General features: G+C 41.8%; 2 protein-coding genes across 16 annotated transcripts in view; both read right to left on the bottom strand.

The window, feature by feature from the left end:
- Positions 1 to 211: 211 nt before the first annotated feature.
- lmo7a (LIM domain 7a) overlaps positions 212 to 26567 on the bottom strand; it is a 48503-nt gene continuing 22147 nt past the window's right edge. For 5 of the 15 annotated variants that reach the window (XM_020609397.1, XM_020609396.1, XM_020609389.1 and 2 more), the window contains 27 exons: positions 24946 to 24976; positions 24145 to 24258; positions 22943 to 23171; positions 21921 to 22170; positions 17598 to 17627; positions 16730 to 16844; positions 15672 to 15811; positions 14488 to 15154; positions 13731 to 13973; positions 13219 to 13333; positions 12219 to 12380; positions 11197 to 11381; positions 11019 to 11082; positions 10720 to 10776; positions 10403 to 10453; positions 9615 to 9640; positions 9337 to 9444; positions 8412 to 8486; positions 7415 to 7893; positions 7139 to 7195; positions 5075 to 5130; positions 4717 to 4875; positions 4077 to 4260; positions 3505 to 3831; positions 2676 to 2784; positions 2154 to 2256; positions 212 to 2072 (listed from right to left, as the gene is read on the bottom strand). In XM_020609397.1, the coding sequence (XP_020465053.1) occupies positions 2050 to 2072; positions 2154 to 2256; positions 2676 to 2784; positions 3505 to 3831; positions 4077 to 4260; positions 4717 to 4875; positions 5075 to 5130; positions 7139 to 7195; positions 7415 to 7893; positions 8412 to 8486; positions 9337 to 9444; positions 9615 to 9640; positions 10403 to 10453; positions 10720 to 10776; positions 11019 to 11082; positions 11197 to 11381; positions 12219 to 12380; positions 13219 to 13333; positions 13731 to 13973; positions 14488 to 15154; positions 15672 to 15811; positions 16730 to 16844; positions 17598 to 17627; positions 21921 to 22170; positions 22943 to 23171; positions 24145 to 24258; positions 24946 to 24976 (4159 nt within the window). In that variant the 3' untranslated portion in view covers positions 212 to 2049. The remainder of the gene's footprint in view (positions 2073 to 2153; positions 2257 to 2675; positions 2785 to 3504; positions 3832 to 4076; positions 4261 to 4716; positions 4876 to 5074; positions 5131 to 7138; positions 7196 to 7414; positions 7894 to 8411; positions 8487 to 9336; positions 9445 to 9614; positions 9641 to 10402; positions 10454 to 10719; positions 10777 to 11018; positions 11083 to 11196; positions 11382 to 12218; positions 12381 to 13218; positions 13334 to 13730; positions 13974 to 14487; positions 15155 to 15671; positions 15812 to 16729; positions 16845 to 17597; positions 17628 to 21920; positions 22171 to 22942; positions 23172 to 24144; positions 24259 to 24945; positions 24977 to 26567) is intronic. The other 10 variants (XM_020609390.1, XM_020609398.1, XM_020609394.1 and 7 more) reach the window with 10 other exon arrangements.
- Positions 17645 to 20100, bottom strand: LOC109965406 (LIM domain only protein 7-like). The gene has a single exon (XM_020609404.1). It carries the CDS (start codon positions 19806 to 19808, stop codon positions 18927 to 18929), a length of 882 nt encoding a protein of 293 aa, XP_020465060.1. The 5' UTR covers positions 19809 to 20100; the 3' UTR covers positions 17645 to 18926.

Here is a 26567-nt window from a genome sequence, read left to right as displayed (position 1 = left end):
TATAAGGCATAATGCTTTTAGATTGCTGTGGCTAAATTCTAAGGACACATTGCCTCTACATCCCATAAAGCATGTACTGTTAAAACATATGCTTAGTAGTGCAACCAGCAGTAGTTATTATCCAGCTGCAGCTGACAGATCGTTTCAGTCATTCTTGTATATTTATAAAAATATGTATACTGTATATATATATTAGTGTGTGTGTGCGTGCGTATATGAGATCACAGTGCCCCCTTCTGGCCAGTGTGAGCTATATCTCAGCCTAAAAAATGTATCCTCAAGAAGGGACTGTGGTGCAGTAATGGAGCATGACCACTGGACTCATTCTTGTGTACTGATAAGGTGAAAAATCATCCACCTTGGTCTGACTGGAAATCTCCTGAATAATGGGAAATCTATGCTCCCAGTGGGAGAACATTCAAAAGGCATTAGACAATGAGCTGTTTCAGATTTAGGATTGACTTTATGATGGGGGGTAGAGCAGCAATATCTCAGTGTTTCTACCTGTGTTCCATCTTTATACAGGCCCTATTCTGCAGAGCAGCCATGCATACCGTTTCTCTGCAAGCCCTAGTACACACATATACATAAAACCATTCTCCGTGTCAAGATTGATTGTTGCCTTGGCTTTGGAGGCAAAATATGGAATACTTATCCTAAAAGGTTTTATATTTCTCAGCCACTCAATTCTGTTCTGCGCCATTCAGGCCGTGTTTATTTTCCAAGCACTGGGATTAAATTCTCTCTCTCTTACAAGAAAGATCTAAAAAAGGAAGCTAAGAATTTGAGATGTCTGTCTCCAGCGGCTGTTTGTGCTTCCCCTCAAAAATACAGAGCTATTTTATGCTCAGTCCAACTTATTTCCATATATTGCTTCAATTGAGCCTATTTCCATGTATGTAGAACGAGGACAATGCCTTAGCTTGTACTGTTTAAATGCAATTGGGAGCTGCAGGCTGCACCATTTAGGAGTGTTCCAACTCATATGAATATTCAGTGTTTATGTTTACTTCATGGAATCAGCTAGAATGACAGAATACATTAAGAAAATAACCTATCAATCTCTAATCAAATGTAATGCATGAACGCTGAATGAAATATGCATGACAAATTGGCTTCGGAGAACACAGAGCAGGCAGGTCCTCTGAACCTTTGCACAAAAGCTCATTGAAATTCCTTTCATTATGACTGTGGCACCACAGAGAATGAGAGGGACAGGCAGAGAAAGATGAGATGTAAAGATTTTGGATCAGAAAGGCAGGAAAAGCCTCACATCACATACTGCAAAATGATCACCAAAAATTATGTGATTTCACTGTTACAGAGAGTAAACAAAAACGCAAGAGATAAACATTTTGTCATTGTATTTACAAATGTTAACGTTTGCCTCAATGCCATTCAGTATGATATATTCTTCGCATGGAATCCTGTTTATGTGTACAATCCGACATCCATCAGTGAAAACACCAGACAACAAGCGCTCCACAAGCAAACAGTTTTTTAAATACATACTTTAAAAGAATTATAATAATCTTAATTACTTCTCCCAGTTACAAATGAAAAGGTTTGTAGACTTGATAAAAATACCTTGGCCATCAAACATGTTAATATCACAAGCCTCAGGAAAAAAACAAAAACAAGAAAGCATGAAAATTCAGAGATGATCCTACTAAATATCTCTTAAAATCTGTCTCAGTGAAGGTCATAAGAAAGATCTGCCTCTGTAATCTTTTAGACAGTTTGCTGCTTGACTATAGTAGTTTCATTGATAAAACATTTAAAAGTGATACATGCAGAACCCTGACACTTTGTACAGATGTAATACTTGATATGATATAAACATGTTAACGTAAATAACTTTTTTGTAAGCTCTTAATCACACACTGTCAAAACACAAATATGATTCAGCTGGGCTTTTCAAGAGTCATAACCAGAAGCTTGTCCAAACCAAGTGTCCCAGCTGTTTGCAATGGCTTCAATGTTCACTTTAATGTTCATGGGTTATTGTCACAAGTAGTCTCCTCGTCGATTTCCTGGAGTACACGCGCATCACATGGCTGTTGGATGGCCAGCTAAAAGAAAAGAAACATTAATATTACACTTCAAGAAAACCTAGAACATCCTATTGCTGATCAGCTTGATCCAGTACTCACTTTTGAATCGCACATAGCAGGAGTTACAGTAGAGCATTTTGTTTCGTATTCTGACTTCAGCCCCGGCTTCCGATCCTCCCAGATCAGCCTTACAGTTTGTACACTGGGGAAGTTTAGGGAAAAGTTACTCAACTGGTTAAAAGTACAGCAAAGTGTCCAAGTCCATGGGTAGACAGATGAGGAAAGACAGACCAAAAGCCTTTGATTGTAGGTAGAGAATGACAAAAATGAAGGAAGAGGAATGAGTCAAACTACAAAGACTATCAGGAAAGATAACCAATCAGATATAGGAAACCAAACTCAAATGAAGACTGAAGTTTCAGGGTGACTCAAGAAGCAGGTTTTGGCACAAAAAAATCTATTTGGTTCAGCTGTAGAAGGAACAGGATCTTGATATTTGTCAGGATTTACCATGTTAGGGAAAAAACAGAAAGAAAGAGTCTGGAGAGATCAGGTTAGTTCTGAAGATTGGCTGATTTGTGCTGCAGATGTGCTCCGGGGCGACAGGAGTCCAGCTCTCACCTTAAAACAGCTCAAATGATAACAGAGCCCGAGGGACTCGATGATCATGGCCGCTCCCTTTCCCAGCGCGGTGTCACAGAACGTACAGTTTTTCTTGCCACTCACTGACCTAGATTACAGAATGTATAACTGTGGGTTAAGAGCCAGGCCCAAATGCATGTCTGATTATTAACACACAAAAAACATGTTCACTCTGGTATACGACAGCGTTAGACTGATAATTTGCTAATAAATGCAACACTGATGATGATAGTTCCATTTTAATACTCTGTAAAACATTTAAGGATGGTTTTGCATTTTCATTAATTCATCTATGAGGATTTACATTAATATTGCCCTAACTGAACATTTTTGTTTTGTGTATAAACTAGAGTCCTGAAAAGAATAAAAATTTGATGAAACTGATGATTTTTAATTTTGACAGAGGAACAATTATTACAAAATACTGGGTAGTTAGTTTTACTCTTACTCTTCTCAACAGAGAGACACACAAACTCAAGACAATATTGTATGTGCAAACAAAATCTGTAAAAAAAAAAGAAAGAAGGACTTTACATATTAGGCAGAGGACGACTTGTTAGGTGGTTAGTGGAGGATGAACAGATGGAGAATGTCACATAAAACAATATCATATGCAATGACATATTATAATACATTTAAAAGTATATCAAGTGAAACAATTCATGTTCACTTGCCCATGGCCACCGCTCCCCTCAGTCAAGACTTTTGGGTCACAACACCACCACCCGTGCTATGATTATGTAACCCTGTATACCAATGAGAAGCAGCTTTCTGAGCGTTTCAAGCAAAGCAGCACTGGTGAGTTTACCTGCTCCGCTGCTGAGGGCCACCTGCCTCAGACATGGGCTCTGGAGAGGTGGTGGGCGACAGAGAGGACAGTGAGGGGGAAGATGTCTGCTGGGACCAGGGGAACGAAGGGGTTCCAGCCCCACCTTGGAGGGAGCCCATGGAGGAGGAGGAAGGCAGAGCGGAGGAGCCGGGCCGCTGCACCCCAGACCCGCCACTGTAAAAGGAAGTGCTGCCAGAGAGGGCAGAGTGAGGCCGAGCGTAGTTTTGGACATAAGAGTTGTTTCTGGATGTCCATGATGAGCGCCAGGAGTTGTAGGAGCTATCCAAGTTGTCAAGAGACTCACCTCTGCAAAGCCAACCCACGCCACACCCACATTAGCTGTTGAGTAAAAGCATTTTAACAGTCTGGCTACCACCCCACCTGCACCTATGGCACTTTATACAATCAATCTTGCTGAGCCAAGTGGTAGCCAGACTAGTAAATGCTTTCCTTTTAACAACAAAAGAATATTAGTATGTTTAAAAAGAGAAACCAGCACCACCACACAACAGAGATAGCTTTTTTTTTAAACCCTCATACAGGCTACATACCTGCGCATGGGTGGCACGTCATTCTCTTTGTGGGTTGCGGTGTTGGAGGCACGCTGGCGTATCCAGCTACCGTCCCTTAGCAGCGAAGTCTTCTTCTTCATCTCGTTCAGGATCTGCTGCCGTTCCAGCTCTGCCTTCGACATGGGCTGCTGACCTGTATTCTCACCCACTCCAACGCCTGTCACTGAAACAAGAGAGGAGAGACAAAACGAGACATTATGCTAAATGAAAAGTTTCTCGGATGTCAAAAATATATCAGAAATGTTGACAGACAGGCAAACTGCAAAAAAATGGAAGGAGAGAATAAAATTGTGCTGATGCGGATACATTGTTCCCCAAGTCTGCTTCGATGAAGTTTTATTATAAAGTCATCTGCTACAGCATATGACTACAGCATATGATTGGTAACTTACAATTTGTGCACTCAATCAGTTAATTATTTTTGTTATATAGGATTTTCTTGATTTGATTTCAGCTGACCTGATCTGATTTGATCAGTCAGCTGTTAATCAGCTGTTTGTGATTGATTTGATGAAATGTCACAACTGATTGATCAGCTGATCAAATGGGTAAAAAGCAGAGCAGATGGACGTGGTATCAGATTTAAACCGATTGGCGGAGATTCGGGGGCCGAGCCCACCTCTCTCTGGCTGTCTGTATCTCATGGCATTGAGGATATTTCTCCTCTCCATTTCCAGCTCTGATGCGGCCTTCTGACTCTGGGCCTGTTTGTCACGCGCACTCTTCAACTGCTCTTCCAGCAGCCACTGAGCCAGACCCCCTGGCTGCACAAACACATCTACAAGCCCATGTGTGCAATGACACGCATACATAAAGTCATTTAGATAACAGCCAATAAAATATACAGCAACCAACATCACATAATAAAAAGGACCTAATATCCCTGGTCTCGTATGTCACTGTTGCATTCATAAGTGTACTGTACACTTGTACAGTAGTTACATTTAATTAATGGAGAATAAATCAAGAAAACTGACCTTTTCTCTGAGGTTTTTCCTCTTCATCAAGTTGGGGAGATGACTTGGATTTTACCCTATCAAACAAAAGAAAATACAGTAAACATAATTACATCAGCTAACTTTATAGTCAGTACAGATCAGTTACACTACTTTAGTTTTTATACCTGTTATAAAACTGAAGTGAAAAGCAATGAAGAACAGTGGAGGATCATGATCAAAACAGGGGTGCAGTCATCGCACACTAATCTGGTTTTTAATCACGTAGCCTCACTAATAAAGACTTTTCAACTTTTCTTCCTTAACAACGCAACATGCCCTGATTTTATTTTATTTTTTGGATGTTACATAGGGACACTGCTGATTGCAGGCCAATCACAGGTAATTCCCACCTCAGTTGGAGACACAACCCACTTATTGGAGGACTTCTGTATAGAAAGAATACCTGGACGCATGAACTATAAAGTAAAGATGTGCAGAACTGTTTGTACAGGAAATGTTATGAACGAATAATAAAAGAAAAGCCTGACTTACTGATTCAAAGGCACACATAATGTTAAATTATGTATCCATTGTAACACTATCTGCTGTCAGTGTTTTTAGGCCACAGTAACATTTAAGTGATAAATTGTTCTTGTTTCTTAAAAACCAATGTTGGTGTTTTGGCAGGATTATGTGCTTGTGAGACACTAAGAGACATCGCTTTGGCAGGTTCGTTATAATCCAGGCAAGAACAAATTGTGTTGCCAGGATAACACCTGATGCTGAGAACTGTGTAAAGAACTCAGAAAAGGTGAAGTTGGAGCTGAAATTGTGGAGAAGAAAACATGTAAGCAACATTTGTTAATTTAAGATGGTAAAACTTCAAATCCTTCTATTTAGCATTTATAAACACTATATAACATTTACCACATATTTATGACACATTAACAGAGTTATAAGCACATATAAGTGTTTAATAATATACAATATTTCTCAAAAAATATAACTTCTATGAAGACATTTTATATTCTTAGTCTTATTATTAATTGTTTTACAGTTTTTTTTTTTATGCAGCAGCCGCAACTTACAGGTGTCTACAGGAGGAATTATAGTTATATTTATATAACAATTTAATTACATGAATAAACATATATTTCTGCTAACAACTACATTATAGTGTGATATTTATAGTATTAACTGCTTAGCTACTGTATTGTAATAATAATATTCATTGCTATATGCTTATAAATGCTTAATTTGAAACTTAAAATAAGGTTGTTGCCTATACAAACTATTCAAATCATTATTATGAAATAAACACTAAAATAAACTGTAACAGATCGGAGGCATTGTTTTATGTAATTAGCTATTAAATAGGGTATGGACAGTGGTGGAGGAAGTACTCAGGTCCCTTATGTAAGTAAAAGTAGGAATACAACAGTGTAAAAATACTGTTACAAATAAAAGTCTTGCATTCTAAATGTTACTTAAGTAATACTACAAAAGTATTTGCATCAAAACATATTTAAAGTACTAAAAGTAAAAGTACTTGTTATGCACATTTAACATTCCTGTATATCATAATCAATTCTAATTACTGATGCATCATTGTGTACATCACATTTAAGGGTGCTGCTGGTATAAAGAGAGCTAGTTTTAACAATCTTATATATTTTTAATTTGAATTACTGCAGGGCAGCTTGTGACTTTCCCACCTGGGTTCAATAAAATCGTATAGTGTATATGTGTATATATAGTGTATTTTTTAAAATCTGGTTCTGAAAAGTAACTAGTAACTAAAGTTATAAAATAAATGTAGTGGAGTAAAAAGTACAATAATACTCTAAAATGTAGTGAAGTCGAAGTATAAAGTAGCAGAAAATGAAAATACTCAATTAAAGTAGAAATAACTAAATTGTACTTAAGTACAGTAAATGTACTTAGTTACTTTCCACCACTGAGTATGAAGCAAACATATATCACATAAAAGTATGTGATATAATAAGAGGTTTCATTAGTGCCAATAGCTGAGTAGATCAGTACAGAAAGAAGCAGTATCAGGTGAAGTTTGACAAACAAATCCACAGTCTCTCCTGTACTGACCTGTCTGTAAAGGACAGTGGAGGCTGAACACTGTCAAAATAATGGAAGCCATCAGCCCTTTGGAGATGGGAGCGTGGAGAGAGATGAGACGAGGGTCACAGCACAAAGGTGGATGACAAAGCCCATGCAAACACATTAGTTGCAGTTATGTTAATGCAGAAACAGTAAAGCGGGTAGTTTTACATGTGGATGTGATATTAGCAGCATAATGGACAGAAGAGGAAGGTGTGTGAGTTAAAGTGTTAAGGAAAGTACAAGAGCAGTGTCTCCACTGACCACTGCTGCTGCTGCTGCTGCTGCTCCAAGCTTCTAGCCCGCTCTCTGCGTTGCTGCTCTGCAACTTCCTGCCATCTCCTCTCCTCCTCCTCCTCCTCCTCTCTCCTCATCTGCAGTCTTAGCTGTTCTTGTTCCCTCCTCTTCCGCTCGTCCTCCTCCTGTCTTTCTTTCCTCTTTCTTTCCTCCTGGAGACGCTGCAGCTCTCGCTCCTTCTCTTCCCTCTTCCTCCTCTCCTCCACCTGCCTCTGGCGCTCCTGCTCCTCCTGCCTCTTTCTCTCCTCCTGGAGACGCTGCAGCTCTCGCTCCTTCTCTTCCCTCTTCCTCCTCTCCTCCACCTGCCTCTGGCGCTCCTGCTCCTCCTGCCTCTTTCTCTCCTCCTGGAGACGCTGCAGCTCTCGCTCCTCCTCTTCCCTCTTCCTCCTCTCCTCCACCTGCCTCTGGCGCTCCTGCTCCTCCTTCTTCTTTCTCTCCTCCGCTTCCTGCAGAGAAGAAATGTGCTGGGTGATGGAAGAGATGGGCGAGTATGGGCTGATGCTGTGGCTGATCACTTCCAGACCCTCAGACAAGAAGTGTTTAGACACATGATGGCTTTAAGTGATCTGACCTTTATTGACCCCCAGGGGGAAGTGCAACAACAGTGGAGAAACTTGTGTCATCCCCTTGTGGTGACAAACCATCAAGTGTTTGGAAATTTCAATCAGATGGGAGTTTTTGTTACAGAACTGTGACCTGGAAGGTCTTCATCCATTACAGCATGTTGTGTGTCTGTGTGAACACATGACTGTACATTGTTCTGCTCTTGAATTCACTCAGTCTTTTGTGTGAGATGGACTTGTGTTTTAAAAGCCAGAAATACCTGTGCCTGACCATGTAATTTGGACTAAATTATATGAATTATGTTGATCAGCAACACTGTCCAAATATTTCTGAATACATTTAGATAATTCAGTCATTGCTTATTGTCACAGTGTAATACAAATTAAAATACTTTTGTTACCATGTTCTTGGCAATCTCCTGCTGAGCTTTGAGCCACTCCTGCTGCAGTTTCTCCTGGTCACGTTTATATTTCTCCTGGGTGAAAAAAGCGGTCAAAGAGGTCAAATGTATCCCAACATACAGTACGCCCACGCAATTACAGATATAAAAAAACAACAACATATATCCGGTCTAGTTGAAGTGCTGATAAATTATATGACCATCTAACACAGTACTGCAGGAAGACTAAGTGATAGAATAAGACATTTGGTGGCTGTGTAATTCTCAGATAAGTCCAAGCTCACCCATATGTAACCTAATCACCCTGAAAGTTGATAAACACAAAGAAGCTTGCCCAGGGCAGGAAGTCTCCCTGGCACATTGTGAAATCAGGCCGTTTATCCAACAGGGAATAAGAATGGAGGAGTAACAAGCCTTCCCATCAGTGCTCTGCTTGGACACCTTTGATCTAGATCCCGAAATAAACTTTTGAAGAAAAATGTTTTGACAGGATTCTTCTACACTTAGGTTGGATGCTCAATAAGAGCTTTACTTTCAATTGCCTGAGTGCTGTCTAAAGTCTTCTGTTTGGAGCTTATTAGGAGCAGACTCTATTGGATGTGAAGCTGCTAATTCAGCTTCATGGTCCTTTTAGTGTATTTTGATGCTGTTGAATTGCAATGTGTTATAATGAAAGGTGTTTGTATTTACATTTAGTTCAGCAGTGTTTATATCTGTGATAATACCAGGGTATTGTGCAAATTCAATACAAATTAAAATATGGTCCTTTATTGTACACACAAGAAAATGAGAATTTGACTGTCATGGCTCACACAGTACACAAACTGGAATACAAAAACATACCAACAGCTAAAACATACACACATTTTAACTGAGTGTTTATTGTAACATAACATCGCTGTTACATGGGAATGCCATTATGTACCTGTAGGAGGCGCTCCTGCTCCTTCAGCCATTTTTCTTGTCTTTTGCGCTCTTCTTCTGGGTCCCAAGACCAGTGGCTGGAAGAGGAAGTGATCGAAGGAACGGGTATCTGAAGACAAACAGTTTAGGCTTGTTATTGATGTAAATGAGATGCAATGATGTATAAGAATGAAATCTCCCTACAACCACAGTAACTGTCTGTCTTTAAATATGTTGTCATGCTACAAACGCAAACGCAACAGACAAAAATGCCCTCCATGCACTGATAATACTACTCACATCTGGCATTGCAGACTCAGATCCTCCTTAAAAAAAAAGCAAATTGTCCAGTCAATACTTGAGCCATGCACAAGCAGAGCAATGAGATAAAATGTAAATATAAAAGTTAACCTTAAGGCCATGTAGCATATCACCACAACATTGACAGGCTTATTAAAGTGTCAGCTTGAGTTTCAAACACCAATTCATCATTGAAAATTACATGTCAAAAGAGAGGTTTTCAACAAGCCTTAAGCAACAAAGGTCAGATTTCACCCTCTAGAACTTATTGATTCTCTCAATTCAAGATCACCCAGTTGTTGACATTTACATTCGATGCCAGCCCAACGGGTCTCAATAGGAAAATCAATAAAGTGATTGTGAGAGCAATGATTCATCAAACAAACTGAATGAAAAACACACACATGAGGGGCATGCATAGGATGCACAAGTACAGTGCAGCTAGTCTGAAAGACTAACAGACGCTTCAATACATACATGCCAAGTGAGAAACAGGAATAATTTTAACTTCATGCGCAACGAAGTGAAAAGTGTAACCATGTGAGAGCCACCAAACAAAAGGAACACAAACACAAGCCCTTAGGATCTTGCACTGGCTCTGTGTCTGACATGGTGTTCAGAGCTCAATATGTTGCTTTTTTATTATTTTGTGAGTTTGTTGGGGGCTGTCGGAGGATACAATTCCACCGAAGGGTTCCAAAGGCGGCATTAGACAGGCATGGCTTAAACAGCGTGTCAGTGTTGCAGCTTGCACAAAGCAAACGTGAAAAGACGACTGCACACTTAACCCCGTTTACCACAGAGGTAGACCAGTGCATTGACACTGGACCCTGAGCTGCCTGAAGGAGATAAGGGGCACAGCAAGGTTTAAGCTTTGGCACCAGGCAAAACTATCAAAAAGACAGTTCATAATGAACTGATAATAGGTTCCTTATCCATTGAACACAAGGCCATAGCTGATTAAAATAAACATGCAAAAATCACTTGGAAATCTGAGGTATTCAGTGAGAGAAAAGCACAAAGAACCCAGCTGGCAGATTACACAAGATGTAATCATTATTAACAGGCTTCATGAGTGCTTTTTATTTATTTATTTATTCATTACCTTTTTCAAAAAACTCTGACCTCCGCTTTAAGTTTTTCATAGATATGGGTTCTGACTCTGAGAGATGGAGAACAGGATACAATGAGGCACAGCAGAGGAGAAACAAGTTTGACCAGTGGAGATGCCACATAATATTACAAAAAAACCCATTAATTACACATATTAACTGCAGCAGTCAAGACCAATTCCCACAACTAAGCCAACAAAATGACACCCCCTACTGCTGTGTTTTTGTGTTCAGTACAGAAATAGTCCAGATCAATTTCATAACCTTTCTAATTGTTTGCTTTCCTTTTTACCTGTGCTCCTCATGGTCACCGACTCCTGAAAGAAACCTCCATTAACCCTGTTTGAAGCCACGTCCTGCAGGGAGAAATGGCAGGGTGTCCCCTCATTAAAAAGGTGCTGGACCGGAAACAACGCTGGGATAAAAATTGATCAAACCTGATTCAGTGTGAGTGATTCAGGGTCACTTACAACAGCCGGCTGTGGGGGGGCCTCTTTGGATGGCAGCTTTTCTGCAGAAATGTGTGAAGAGAAATCCAGGCTGGAGGTGCCAACGTTTGTGCCAGAGGTACCTAGAAGTATTGGATGATCCGTAGTGGTCAGATTGATGGTCTTATGGGTTTTAAATGGCAGGGAAGGTTGATTTCTGTCCCAGTCTGTATGCAGAATATGTAATGGCAAAAAATAGGATGTGTGTATGTACATAAGAATATGTTTTGTTTTTTTTTTTGCAAGTGTGCATGTTATTTTAATTCTTTACAGTACATAAACACTTTAAAGCAGGGGGCAAGGTTGCTGTTATGGTGTGGTTATAGCGAGCAGCAGGGAGTGACAGAGAAATCACCTTCCCCAGCCATGCAGCTGATTAAAGCTTTCATAAATCCACACAGTGTTTGTAACAAACTCACAACCACTGGACTTCACTAAACTATTTAGCCAGTACTGTGCGTTAGTTCAAGTGGGCTACTCTGGGTGGTTTATTATTTTTGGGAGGTGAGACCTATGTAGTTAGAGAAGTAAACCTGTTACACTAACACAATGAAAACAGCCCAGTCGTAGGACCATAGACCTAATCTGGGTTAGTTAACCTCAAGGAAAACACTGCAAGGATTGAGGTAGGAATGCTGACAAGATAGAAAAGACCACAAAACAAGAAAGAGGAAGAAACAATCTGTTCAAATAAAAAGGAAAACCAGAAGATACACATAAACCACACAAAGTGGGGAAAAAAGCAGAAATAAAGGCCACTGAGGTCAACACAATCCTCATCAGATGAGAAAAAAACTTACAGGTCCTTCATTGTTTAGCTGTCATGAGATCATTCATGGATGATTTCACAGTAGTTTACGGACCAATTTAAAGTGTCAAAACTGTTTAGCAACACAAGCAGCGTAAGCAGCACTGTCAGTCCAGGAATGCAACCCTTAAAGTTCAATTTCTCACTCCCACACAAGCAAAAACACACATACAGACAAAGTGTTCAGATGACTCACTGTTCTTGCCATGACGCCGTACGTCCATGACCAGACTGCCTTCCTGCAGAGCCTCCTCCATTAAAGACTTCCAGTCTGTGTAGCTCATTTCTGCCACCTTGTGCCCGTTCACCGTCAGCACCTTGTCTCCCGGCTGAAGCTGACACATCTCAGCTGAGCTGCCTGCACAAGACAGATGACTGGGTCAATAGCAGAAAAGAAAGTATGCAATTTCAGTATCACAGCTTCTACAGTACATAAAGGAAGAGCTTGATTTACAACATAAGACAGTGACTGCTTCTGATTTAGACAGCGATTTTGCTTTATGCTTTTTAATTACCTGGTAATAGTTTTTTTTTACATGTCTATGTTTGGAATGCAAATTAATTATACCCAAACTTTGTAATTTCAGCTCCTTACTCTCTAAATGTGCATTATCTTTATAAGTAAAGAGATGAAAATGAAATGAAACCTAACACAAAGGGTGACTCGACAAGGATGATATGATAGAACATGTATACAATACAACATCTATAGCAAACAAAGTTCTGCTTAAATACCCAGTAGACTGAAACTGTGACACAGCTGGAGTTCATGTGTTGTTGTGCGATGTGCGAGTGTTACTTATGCGTTACTAAAATACATGGGACACTGTCATGTGGAGGTGGGGAATCTGAGTATAGAGAGAAGCATAGGCCCAGCAGATCTGACCCAGATAGATGCTGCCCTACATAGGACTGGCACTGCCACTGCATTGGGCTGGAAAACCTGCTGACAGCTAGCCAGCAGAGCCTGGCCGTAAAATATAATAGTTTCGAGTATTACCACTGTACTGTACTGAACACTTCAGTTCGGTTCAGGCCTCTGCCTGTCAGATCCACTGGGTTTAACCATGGGGAATACTGAGCTGATGGTTGCCGGATTGGCTGAGTTCACACATTTTGAAACATAAATGAAGCTCTGCCCATACAAAATTCTAATTCTTTTGTGTGAAGTTACTTCACTATGTTTTGGTTGTTACCTGGCTGGATGGATGTGACGCGAGCCCCTGTCGAGTCCCAGGCTGCCTGGAAGCCAAAGTCTCTGCTGCTGTTGGGTTTCTGGTTCAGGTTGATCCGCATTTCACAGTAGTTCTCCTGCAAATCAAACAAAACAGGCAGATTTGAGTGCACAAACTTAATCATGACTTCCTGTCACTCTGGAGAAGAGTCAGAATGTCAGGTTGTGTGTCTGTGTGTATGCAGGCCTGCTTTGGCAAGAAAGCCTTGTATTAATAATTTATGGTTGTTGATTAAATGCCAACCTGTTGCAATTGTTTAATTTTTAGCAGTGCAGTGCAAGTCCCCTGTCATTTTTGGGCAACTTTTACTTTTGACACAATATTTTATTTACAAAACTAAAAACATTACTTCACTGTTCACACTGTCATTCTTATATAAAAGCCATGTGACAAAGATGCATTATTTTTCAATGCCTTCAGGAGAGCAAGCAGAAAAAAGGTGATCTGTTTTGCCAACACTGGAGATCACGTACCTGGCTGGTTACTTTGGCTGGAGCAGAACTGACCAGAGCTTCACTCTTGACCAGAGGAGGGACAGGAGAGATGCTTTGAGTAGAGGTGATGCTCTTCGCTGCAGGCTCGTCCACCTCATCCTCTTGCTCACTGCTGTGGGCTGAGCTGGACTGAGCCTCATCCTCAGAGGTCATGAACGCATGATAGCGGCTTGGCACGGACGAGTTCTTAGAAACAGTGACGTCACCGTTGACGCGCTTGTGCTGTTCAGGATAAATGAAGAAGGGCAAAAAATGTTCAAGTCTTAAAAATACGATAGTGTAAAACAGAAACACTGGACTGATGACTAAAAATATCTATTTTATAATGTCAAAGACCTTAAGATGGCAGGAAATCAGCTGGTGAATATGTTGTCAACTCTTTTGACACAACTGGACACAATGTAATCTCTTGCATTTACTGTGACAGTAATGAATGTGAAGAAGGCTGAGAACAGATGGTCTCACACTAAACACTAAAAACACTAGCTTCATCCATTATTCAAAGTGTAATTAGATCAGACCCTTGGCTAACATTGATGTACTCAAAAATAATACTAATACCAGACCAGCAAGGCAAATATTTCTTGAGGCCAAATAAACTCTGTCTCCTCCTGCCCTCTAGGTGTCCCTCGGTACTATAGTTTGTATTTAGTTGTTAAATTCATCCCTCGGTACATGTCATGTGCTGCGCTCAAACTATAGTTTGTATTTAGTTGTTAAATTATCTAGTACTCACTGCTGAGGCTCTGGGAAGTGAGGTGATGGAGGAGGGCTGGGTCCCAAAAGGCCTTGGTGTGACAACTGAAGTTAGACGTGTGTTATCTGATCTCTGGTAGCTCCTGGGAAGGGAAGCAGTAACCTTAGAAACCCCAGGAGGCTTGGGCTCCATTGAGCTGGACTGTGGTTGTTTTTTGTATAGAGAACCAGGGAAGGGGGCCTCCACCTCAGCCTGTGCACCTGATAATGGACGCCGTGGCTCGGGCACCTTTTGCAGGGAGCTGGAAGTGATGTTTGTATTCTCCTCTGTCTTGGCTGTGCTGCTGTGTTTTAAGACTGGACTCCTCTGTAAAGGTGCAGCTGCTGGAGGCTGGTAGCTATGGACAGAGCTGCGGCTGCTGGGAATGAGGGTGGGTGTGAAGTCAGTGCTCGTAGGACTGTCCATAATGTCAGCTTCCTGATAGGTGGGAGGGGAAGCAGCGTTTCCAGTAGCTGGGGAAGCAGCGGGGGGGTCGACCTCTTTCAGAGAAGGCTCAGGGTGTCCAGAGGAACGGTAAGGAGTATCAATAGTGTAGCTCCTGGCAGGAAGGGTTCGAGAACGAGGGGCAATGGTGGGTTTCTCAAATACATCGTCACTGTCATCCAAGTAAGAGAGAGATGGAAGAGTACCGCCACCTTTGTTTTCTCTGTGGACCAGAAATCGAAGGAGAACGGGGTGAGTTAAAGAGGTAAATAGGAAAAAAGTAGAGAGGAATGGATAAAATTAAAGATGAAAATGAAAGAGGAGGAGGAGGGACAGGATAAGTACAAAGCAAGTGAAATTTGGAGGGGAGGGGAGGAGAGTAGAATGGGGAGCACAGGTTGAAATAAAGAGGATGGGGTGGGGCATAAAACAGATGCAGGTTGACTGAATTACACTTTGACACTGACTGAAGGCACATTTATAGTCTGCTCATTTGTTCCTGCACAAATAATCCTGTAGTCTCTGCATTTAATATGGCAACATTTCTCATATGTATTACCTTAGCAATGCATCCCCTCCGAGGGTAAAAGGGTATAAAAAAGGACAAATTAAATTGTTGTTTTTTTTTTTTTTTTGTAAAAACAATACTAGAAAATAATTTGTATTCCATATTATTAACTCCACCACTACCACTATCCTTGCATTATCAAAAGTACTCAGTCAGGTGTATTTTCTCTTACCTGTCCTCTTCCATCTCCTTGAAGGTCTTGGACTTTCTCTTACTGCCGTATGTAATCTGCTCTATCTTCTCACGTTCCTCTTTCTTTTTCACTATATCAGAGTTGACACTCCTGCGTCGGTTCTTCCATTTGCTCAGGTCCTGTAGCAAAATTAAGCTCACATCACCTCATGCATCATTTCAGATCCATTCAGCTCATGTCTAGATAAAACACACTAGTTGTGTTGCATGGCTAACTGCACAGTGAAGTTGAGCAGGAGAGGGGAAGACAAAAAAAGAGAAAGAACTACATTTGAAGGTGTTCTATTTGTGTGCTTCAGGCTCCTCCCAGCTCATCTACCCCTGTGCACTGGGGACTGCGTGACCTAAATGTTGCTTTAAGACTCCATTATTTTGCTGTGACACCAATCAGGCGGCTGAGGGATGCACCACTGTCACCGCCAGTCAAATACATGTGTGTAACATTTTATTACTAACTTTTCTACCTAGGAAAAAGTATTTGTAATGGATCACTGAGATTGAAAGTTGGAGCGCCACTGGCTTTTATGAACAGTTTCCAGGACTACTTTGTACCAATGTTAATTTTATATAGATCAGTTATTTTCATCCTAGTGTCTCTGTCTCAGCTCATCTGTCTACATCATAACATCATTTCAGATTATTTCAATTACTAGTATTTACGGTGTTTGGTGTTTCTGGTCACAAACACTGTGCTTGGGAAATGAGAACAGTCCATAGTCAGCAGGCAGTGCTGCAGCAATCAGTGTCTAAACAGCCCTCTCTTCACCATGTGGCCACCTACTGCACCTGCTCTCCACACAGATCCCACAGATCAACGGCTCACCTTTCCCTTCAGCTTTATCTTTGTGAAACAAAACATTTTTCTGGCAAAGTTCTGCCACAGTCAGCTCGTCTTGATTTGTATAACGAAAATGGTGAGAAGCAAAACGGTACCCTCGAGTGTTACTATGCACTACTAATATTGGTTGCACTCACATCCTGGAAGCAAAACGGTACCCTTGAATGTTACTATGCAGTACTAATATTGGTTGCACTCACATCCTGCCACTTATCCTCATTCTCCTTTATCCGCTCACGGTACTTCTGTAGCTCTTTGTAGCGAATCTGCTGGACGACAGCAGGGTCGGTCAGGATATCGTCTGTTGATTTACTCCTGCGGTGAGAAAGAGTAGGAAATGTAAAAAAAAAAAGGTCGCATCAGCAGCTCAAGTGAGAAGTGGCACAAGCTTTATACAGGGTATCTTTTTTATTTTTATTTTTAACATTTAAAAAATTAAATCTACTCCAAGTTACACTTTCTTACCATTATGCCAAATAAACTGCAGAAAAAAAACATCATCCAAAACTCAAACAGTGCAACAAATCCCCCCAGTACCTCCCACCCACATACTTGGCACTAATGTTGAAAATAATTAACCAGGTGTTAGTGTGCAAACACATCACTCAGGTCAACCACAAAAAAGGGAGGTGATGGAAGTTCAGTAGGTTAGTATCATATATCACAGCCTTTCCCATCATGCAAAAGAGCAAAGTCACTTACTCAAAGCTCACAACCTATACAAACACTTTGTTTTCAATTACCTGTAAAGATTCACACGTCTCATATTACTGTTAGACTCTTTAGACTGTTGCTCAGTCATAACCCTCACTGGTTTACACTGCAGCTTAGGCAGATGACCCAGTGAACTGCTATTGTACATATCTTTTCATTATGTGCTATGTCAATAGAGCTTTATAGAGGAACTACCCACCCACCCTGAACTTGGCCCTGTGCCATACAATACACTATGTTGTGTGCCAGCTTTTAGCAGCGAGAGAGTGAGAAGAGCAGCACAATAGCAGGAGGCAGCAGGGTGCCAGAGCAAACGTAAAGTTGCCACATGCCTGGGAGCCCATATCAACTCACCTGTCCAAACGTGCTTGCACTGGCTGCTGTCTAAGAAACCAGAGAGAACCACAGACTAAATCACATCTCTGTGGATTAACCTTTGACAGTGAGTCTGAGAGTGAAAGGGTTAAGATCATCAGGCAGGTTGGTGAATCTCAGACCTGCTCATCCCCAGGCTGCGCATTTCAAATATACATGAGCCCAGCCAAAACATTACTCTGCTTGTTTTCACTCTGTACACAGAGGATAGAGTTCACGGTCTATATATAGTAGTGTCACCTTTCCTTTCTCTGACATTTGACTGGGGAGCTGTGTAGACATGTATTCTGCCAAAACAATGCTGCCTTTCTGGAGACTCTGGTTGTCACTGTTGCTTTACATATGGATTTTAAGAAAATCCAGATGAGCTTGATTTGGCTTAAATGGTTTGTGCAGGCTTGTGTGTGTGTCCATTCATGTGCAAACACAGCAGTACAGATTTGTGTTCAGGTTACTCTGGAGTCCACAAGTTGCATCTTCTCTCAAAGCTGCTAGAAATTCACAGGCATTCATGTCGGCCCAGACAAAACTCCATTTCAGTACCCTGCTTAGTGAGGTCAGTGTGTTGAGGATGTTATGTTTGGATATTAGCCAGGGTGGAACCTTTCCACAAATTCATTCTGCAGCAGTCTGAGCTTTACTTCTGTGTAAAGATCAATGTGCTGAGGAAAACAACAGTGTACTCTGGTCAGATCCATATTGTAAATATAGGTGAGGTCGATAAATGGCCAGTTCAATGCATTCAGTCACAAGATCATGAAGTTGTGTATTTTCTTTATTAACAATGAATAAGCAAAGCTAACCTGATCAGATAGGAAAACAAAAGCAAAGTTATGGGTCTGGTTGATAACGCTTATGAAATGCCAAATAATTTTATTAGTAATGTGTTGATACTTTATGCAGTTTAGTTCTGAAATCACACTCCAAAATACACAACACCGCTACATTTCTGGACAGCCACTCTGCATTTACAGTACATAGCATGTGTTCATAAGGTCAAATATACCATATATCCATTGTACAGAAAACCATAATAGTTCAGAGATGTTGCTGCAGAAAATTTCAACAGATTTCCTTCACTGTGATAAATGCAGGAGGTACCTATACTTTTTCAGAAATGAGCAAAATTAGGTAAAACTCCCATCTCGGACTGCAGGGACCTTCAGAGCAGTCCTTAAAAAAGTTGCATCAGCATGCAGTCTAGACCACTGCCTCACTGTCAAGCCAAAAATATTTCATGATAGACAAAAAATACAAAGACAAAAATGAAAATTTAACAAAGTGAAGAGAAACAACATCAATCTGCTTCTACAACTTCAGAGCTGCTAGCCTCTCCACCATCAACCTCTTCTTATGTTTAAGCCGACTGGCTTCTATAATAGCCTGCCACCTCTGCAGGTCACCATCGCTACAGGAAGAAGGCACTGAGGGAGTCATCTGACTGGCCGATTGGCTCTGATCAGAACAAAGTCCAAGCTTCCGAACGAGCATGTCATCCGTTTTAGGGTGGGTCTCCTTCTCAACTTGATTCTTTTTAGTTGCTGCTGCCTCTGGGGTCAGGGGACATGGGGGGCAGAGGAGTCTGGCTTTGAGATCAGGAGGCAAAGCCCAGGGCTCTGGGATGGGCATAGGGGCATAGTTGTCAGGGGCTCCTGAGAGTGGCCGCTGTTGCTGAGCCTGCTGGGTTTTCTCCTTACGGTACACTACATCGTCCTGGTCAATATCAGGGAAATCATTCTCTTCAGTGCTGCCACGGCCACTTCGCTGGGTGACAATATTAATTTGTGGCTCAGACGAGTAGAGACGACGTTTTCTACGCAGCTGAGTCTTCATCATAGCCAGGTTTGTGTTGGCCTGGAAGGCCAGGGTCCGTCTAGCAAACATGTCATCATTCTCCAAGTCAGGGATAATGCTCTCATAATCAAAAGGGTCCGGGGGCTCCCGGGGGTCTTGGCGCCCCAGGAGAGGCCACCTCTCACATTTGACCAGTCTAGGACCTGAGGTGGGGTCCACTGGGGCAAACACCAGAGGGGATGGCTGTAACAGAGGGGGCTCTATCTTGGGGAGCTGTGGGAGAGTGTGTGCTTGGATAGGAGGACTGCAGTATGGGCAAAAGGAGAGAAAAGGACAGAGATGTGATAAGTGCATGCATGCTGGTTCAAAGAGTAAGAAAAGGAAGAAAAGATACATTAAGCAGGTATAGTAATATCTAATTCAAAGAGATGAGCCAATGAGGACTTTACAATCACACTGTGATGCTAAAAAACTACTCTTCATTAGAACTGGGTCAAATAAAAACAGGATATTGCTGGGACACAGCCTATTTTCTACAAAGGTCAGTGCAAGCAAACTGTTTTATAAAGCATGTTAGAGCAACTACAGTAGCTTGACTGTGCATTTTATCATTAGTAGATAAGGAAGCAGCTCATCGGACATTCCAGCCCCAGCAGGAGTCAACTGTGCTTCTTCCTATAAAATCCGGATGCTCTAAAACATTCCTTCATTGTCACAGTCATGCAGCTGTATCGACCTTTTCCCCACAACGAGTGTGGTGGGAGTCGAGGCCTCATGTGTGCGGGAGTGAGAGGGAGAGGGGCCAGAAGAAGACGGAGCAGAGGAGAGCCAGGGACTGCTGTCACACTCTGAATCATCTGATGAAGAGTCCGACTTCTTATGGCTACAGCCGGCGACAGCACAACAGATGACAGAAAAGGGACAGAAGCAGAGAGAGGGTAAAAGGGACATAGAACACCAGATTATGAATCTTAGAGTCTAAAAGAAAAATTGGTATGCATATGTATAAGGATAGCAGAGTGAAGTAAGAAGTAAGAAGATATTGTCTAAGAAGCAGGAAATAAATTCTAACTGTGATATTTCTACTCTAAAACATGAACCATGTGTGTTTGTGTACATAAATGGGTTGTGTTTTAACGGCCTCACACACCTGAGGCCTTGCATCTTTTTATACCAGGGTCTCCTTTGAGAGCCCAGTTTGATCTTCTGTAAGTGAACATCTTCTTCAGGAGTCCAGAACTTTGGTAAGAACTTGTCATAAGATATGTTGGCAGCAGGCTGAGGGTTGATGCCTATCTTGCGGGTGTACAGATCATCTTGAATGGGGTCAGCATAGCCCACCTCATTGTCGTCATCCCCAGATTCATCGTAAACCTCCCTGAACAGGCTGCCAGTGGACACGCCTTGGTGGTGGTCCACCGCCACCGAACTGTGTTTGGGGGGCTGCGTTTCCCCACTGCTGCTGCTGCTGCTGCTCAAGAGAGACGGCCAACCACATGTGTCAAAAGAATTTTTCGGCAGCGGTACAGCAATCCATTCACGCAAAGATGAGCACATTCCTCAAGCACAAAAACCTCAAATGAGATGACGCAAGTATCAGCAAACCATAGCAAGCTCAAAACCAAACTGTAAGGGAGGCACAAATGGATTTGAGGAGTGGTGCTGCCAGATCAAATCCCTCCTCCAAGCTTGTCAAATTCAGAAGGAGCAAATAAAGGCATGCTGCAGCTAAAGTTCAAAATAATTCAAACAGAAACCAACAAACTGAGGCTGCAGAGCATTATTAAAGGTAGCGCACTATGACAAATGGAGTTGCAAATGGTTACAACTAACCATGCAAACTCAGGGTAAGAGAAGCGCTCTAGTTTGATCAGCCAGGCACATTAAAGTCACACACTAGTTTCACATTCTCTGACCTGAGGCAGGTCACATTCTGTTGTGGGGCAACACTGGGAGTCATAGTGACCTTAGGCCAGGAGCCATCTCTGCTCCTGGCCGCCTTTCCGCCTGCCAGAGGACTGATGGGCACCGCAAAATTGGTGGGGGGAGCAGAGGAAGGGCTGTGGAAGCGTCTGCTGGCCAGGTCATCCAGAACAAGATCTGGGTCCGGCCGGTCTATATCTGAGTCACTGCCACTTTCACACCCGTAGGCCCGCTGTAGTTGAGCTGCAGGCAAGGCACACTGGGATACTTGTGTGATGCCGTAGCAGTCAGAGGAAAGCCTTGTTTCTCTGAGGTTGTCATTCCACAGCACAGCAAAATAAAGACATATCAACCAGTCACAAACAACACAACAGCGCCACAAATACCGACAGCAATTGGAAAAAACTGAGTCAAAAACAGCCACAATGTCAACTTCAAGTACAAATTAAGGATTTAGATATGAACCTACCACTTCTAGAACACTTCTGTTATATTGCTCTTAAAAGGAATTAGAGCTGATTATTTAGCTGAGATGAGAAACGACAACTTCAGTCAGATCAGTTGTTGTGTGTGTTGCATCACTACCTGGTGAGTGTGACTTCTTCCTCTGTGGATGTGGAGTTGGCCCAGCTGCGTCGACTCTCCTCATCGCGCTCAGCCCGTTTCTTCCTTAGCGGAGCAGGTACGTAGCCTGAAGGTTTGTCTTTAGTGGGTAGAAACTGGTTAAACTGGGCACTGGCCTTGGGTGTGACGACTGCTGACCGGCGGTAACTGAGAGGGTCCTTGTTATCAGCCATCCTGATGGCAGAATCTGCTTCAGTGTCACTGCAACAACCTGAAGCATGGAAGATGACAGGAGACCGGGGGACAAACATGTGTAGGCTGGGTTATAAGAGAAATACAGAGGAGGAAGACAGAGGAGTGAGGTGAGAACAGTGACAGGGCGAGGGGATCGTGCTGTGTGTTCTGACATGACTTTGAAAGAGAAACAGAGGGGTGCAGGGTGGGGAGCATAGGCCTCCTCATTTACAAGCCAGCGTGGATGTCTGTGGAATGTCTCACTGCTCTCTCTTTATGGTGGGGGTGGGTGGCAGGGTACTGCTCAGTGACCAGTACTTCACTCTTTAACACATTTTTACAACACGTTTATCAGGAAACAAGGTCACAGTCAGGCTTTGACACTGACATGCCCATCCTCCTGTTGGACTTGGGAGAAGATTCACTGAAAGATTCACTTTCCAAAGCATACCACTAGATGGCAATAGGTATTTGCTTTCATATACCAGAGTCAACTTGCTGCCACTGATGCAGCATATCTACCCTGTTCACAAATATCTGAAGTTCTAGACAGATGAACTGGGTTATAAATATTCATGCAGAGATCCAATGTGAGAAAGTCTGAACACTTCAATGGCAATCTACCACTAGAGTATGAGACACACTGTCATAAAATAATGTTGTGGCTTATAAATGCCAAATATATTCAACTTTAATAAAGTAAAAAGACAAAAAAGAGCAGCTGATTGTCTTAAATCTTGTGTGAGACTGTCTAAAAGTTGTGTTCGTGTCTGTTTATGTAAAGATACAAATGACTTAACATCACCTACCCTCGCTGCTGCCCTTAAGAGTGGCGTCAGATGAGATGCTGTGGGGTCGGGAGCCCAGAGAGTCCAAACTGTCCAGGGAGTCGTCTCTCCTGTGTCTGCTGCCGCCTCCTCCTCCTCCTCTTCTTTCTCCTCTCAGTGGGTAAAGCTCCTCTCGCTCTGAGTACCAGCTATCTCCAAAACCACTGTCTCTGACGCTGCTGCCTTTCTGACTGGACGATTCCTGCAGAGCCTTTCATACACACACACACACACACAGGCAGATAATAGGGTGCCAATTACAATATTTAGCTCCACTGTGTGTGGTGTATGAGAGATCTCCCAGGTACAGTGTGAAGACTGAACTGTCTGGCTTTCTCAGTTACTGTAAACATTCAGTCCTATAATGTTTATAAGGGGGGGGGAAGCATGCTGCAGTTTAAATGAAATAACATTGTTAGAAAACACTGAATATAAATCCACTGTCACCTCTGTCAAAACAACCAGAGCCACAGTCCACACAACCTTAATGACTGTGTCTACTACATGAAAAGAATGTCACTGCACAGTAACACCTACCTTGGGCTACTTTAACCAGCATGGATACAAACAAGCAAAAACTTGTCAGCCATTATAAAAGACAATGGTTTTCACATCTGTAATCCACTGAAGTCTGCCAGACAATACAACTCCACAAACTAAACCCAGCCTAACCCAGCACCACTGAACTTGGATTATGATGGCTCAACGTACAAGGAGTGCAGTAACCAACTGCTATTACTGAAAATCCCTGGAGTCAGTTGAATTATAGAGGCCTTGCACATCACAACCTATAAATCTATGTGAAAGCAGAGTGCCAAATTCAACACTGGCATGAGCACGGGGTGGAAACAGGTTCCTTCAGGAAAAGAAGTGACTACTTTCACATGTGAAGTATGCAAATTGTGTGCTACTCTGTAAACAAGATTAAAACAGCTGAGTAAAGGGACCAGGCCATTTATGACTTTGGTTTTAGTGGCCAGTAACCTGAAGCCCCTCAGCCTATCACAGTCTTTCTCCCGCACATAGTCTACATAGCAAGGAGGATACAGAAACGTACTGTGCAGTAGCTGTAAAAGAGGATTTCATTCATACTATTTCTGGTTTCCACATGAAAATTAAGCTTTTGTTTCATGACATCAGCTGAGAGTGCACAATGGGATCATTACCCTCTTAGAGAAACTCACCTTGTATAGTGCTGTGCCTAATAATCCCTCAAATGGCTTAAAATTCAGGTGAGGTCCATCATAGAATTGATCGCATTGAGCTCGTCTTCCCAGCCAGTAAATGGTGATCAGTACCTGAAAAGAAGAAACCAAACAGTGCACAAATCATACATGGTTTTAAGCGAAAATTAATCGGCATTACCAGACAGAATAAATCAGATTATAGCAATAAGTCTACCCTGACTGATGAATATTGTGTGCAGTGCTAAAGTAGGTAATTGTTGCAGCCCTACTCTGACACAGGGTCATAACACACATGCTACACTCTTGCTTCCAGGCCCATCCAGAATACTCTGCTGCAGCCTCTGTGTGCATTTTTGGGCTGGTAAATGTAGTGCACTAAAGCAAACAAACACTTTGCTACATCACCTAGTAGATGCTGGTCCCCTGTTACACATGAAATGGTTCAAAGTGATATGGTTTTATGTCGTGCGAGATTGAAAGAGACTACTACAGATGGAGTGTGGAGCAGACACATGCAGGATGAAAAAACATAATGTTAAGTGAGAATGGCTTTCATCAAAATAATAAAAACAAGACATGGTTCCATGGACTTCCTTTAAATCACTGGAGGGCCACTATGGTCTTGAATTTGTTTTGCAGCTAGTAGTCTATTCAGGGATAAATGTAAAGATCAACTAATTACTTTTAGGTAGGATCAACACACATTTAGTTGTTGTACATCTAAAGCATACAGTACCCCCCAACCCCGCCAAAGCAAAGCAAAGCTAAGCAAAACATATTTTATATTTTTCCACTCACATTTTTCAGCCTCCTGTTGGTCTCTTGATGCCTGTGAGCAGAAAAGAGAGGTGTAAGTGTACGAGAGGAAACAATAAAATCAGAGAGGGAATGGCTGTGAGGGCTACGTGTTAGGCAGTGAAAGAGCTGGAAACTGACAGCGCAGTCCAGACTACAGCCACTCACTCTCACATAACAGCAGAAAGACTGGGAGAGAAACAAAACAAAACATAATTCTAAAAAAAAAAAAAAAAATCTAAAAGCATGGCCAGCCATAAAGAAAGGGGCTGCTACATTTGTGTGCTTATTTTAACTCTAATTGCACAATGAAGCAGGTGGAATAACATTTAGTTTAAGTTTGGGGACACAAAGAGCTCTTGTTTCTAACTCCAAACTAACGATAAAATCAATAACTGCAAATGTAACATCTGAAAACCAAACAAGGCTCTACTGTTGGAGCAACAAAGCTGCACACAAGCTTCCCCTGGTTAGTCATAGTTTTGACAGTTCGACAGTTGACCTGGCAGTCAGTAAATCCCTTTCCAGAAAAATGCCACCTAATTCTTGTACCTATGAAACAAAACAAGACTCAGTTTTAACCTTCAAGCTTGATATTACCTTTTTTTATGTACACTGTGCACCTGTCACCTCAGTCGACTGTGGTGTCTATTCAGAGGCCTAAAACAGTAAGAAACTGCCTACAGGACATACAGTAGCCATAATGGTAGCCGAGGATGCGATACAATCTGTGTCGCATCCTCCCTGCTATCATGTACTAATACAACACGTATTGTCTACCCATGAGCACTTGCACCTATACAAGGGGCAACCGAAGCACCTCCTGAGAATGTAACACATTTCTACTTTGTTATACTTCACAGACAAATACTCCTTTTACCTTCTGATGACTGATTTTCAATCATTTTGACTGAGGAACCTTTACTTGTAACAGAGTATTTTTGTATTGCTTTAATGTTACTTTTACTTATGTAAAGAATCACCTCCTCCACCAGAGGCAACATTAACTGCATGGGAAACAGATCAACTTTCACATCAGTGTGCGTTATCTCACACCTGGGGTTTCCAACATTCCAATTCCACAATGGTGAAAACTGAAATGGACGTTTACCAGTTTGGCATGTTGCAAATTTATGGGTCCAATAAAAGAGGTGGGAGGAAAGAACAAGCCCTTTCTTGTATGGTTCAGAAACAGTCAAAAAGTCAAAGATCACAGCAGTCCAGATAAGAAAAAAAGGGAACTCTACCAGAAACTACCACCTCACAATGCTTATTTATGGGTTGTGGTATTAGCTGTATGCTGTTAGACCAGAGAGCTCAAAGGACTGAGCACAATTATAAATAAACTATCACTTAAGCATGATACAGATAAGTTGTGCACAGAGCGTACAAGCTAGGAATAGTTCCCTGAAGTAGTAATGTCACTTAAAATAATCACATTTTGATATCTATTGTGTCAAGGGGAAATGGAGGGTGTTTGTGTGTGTGTGTGTGTGCTTTGCATAAATGCATGTAATGAAAACACTGAAAATTGGTCCACCACATTCCACTTAAATGCATAAAAGATGTAAAGATATTTTGTACTGTGACCATATCAAGGTTGTTTTTGATCTTTTAAGGTAAAA

The sequence above is a fragment of the Monopterus albus genome, unplaced genomic scaffold, assembly GCF_001952655.1.
Source record: "Monopterus albus unplaced genomic scaffold, M_albus_1.0 scaffold99.1, whole genome shotgun sequence".
NCBI classification, from domain to species: Eukaryota; Metazoa; Chordata; class Actinopteri; order Synbranchiformes; family Synbranchidae; genus Monopterus; species Monopterus albus.
The sequence above is the reverse complement of the archived record's forward strand: the minus strand, read 5'-3'. Positions and strand labels throughout refer to the sequence as shown.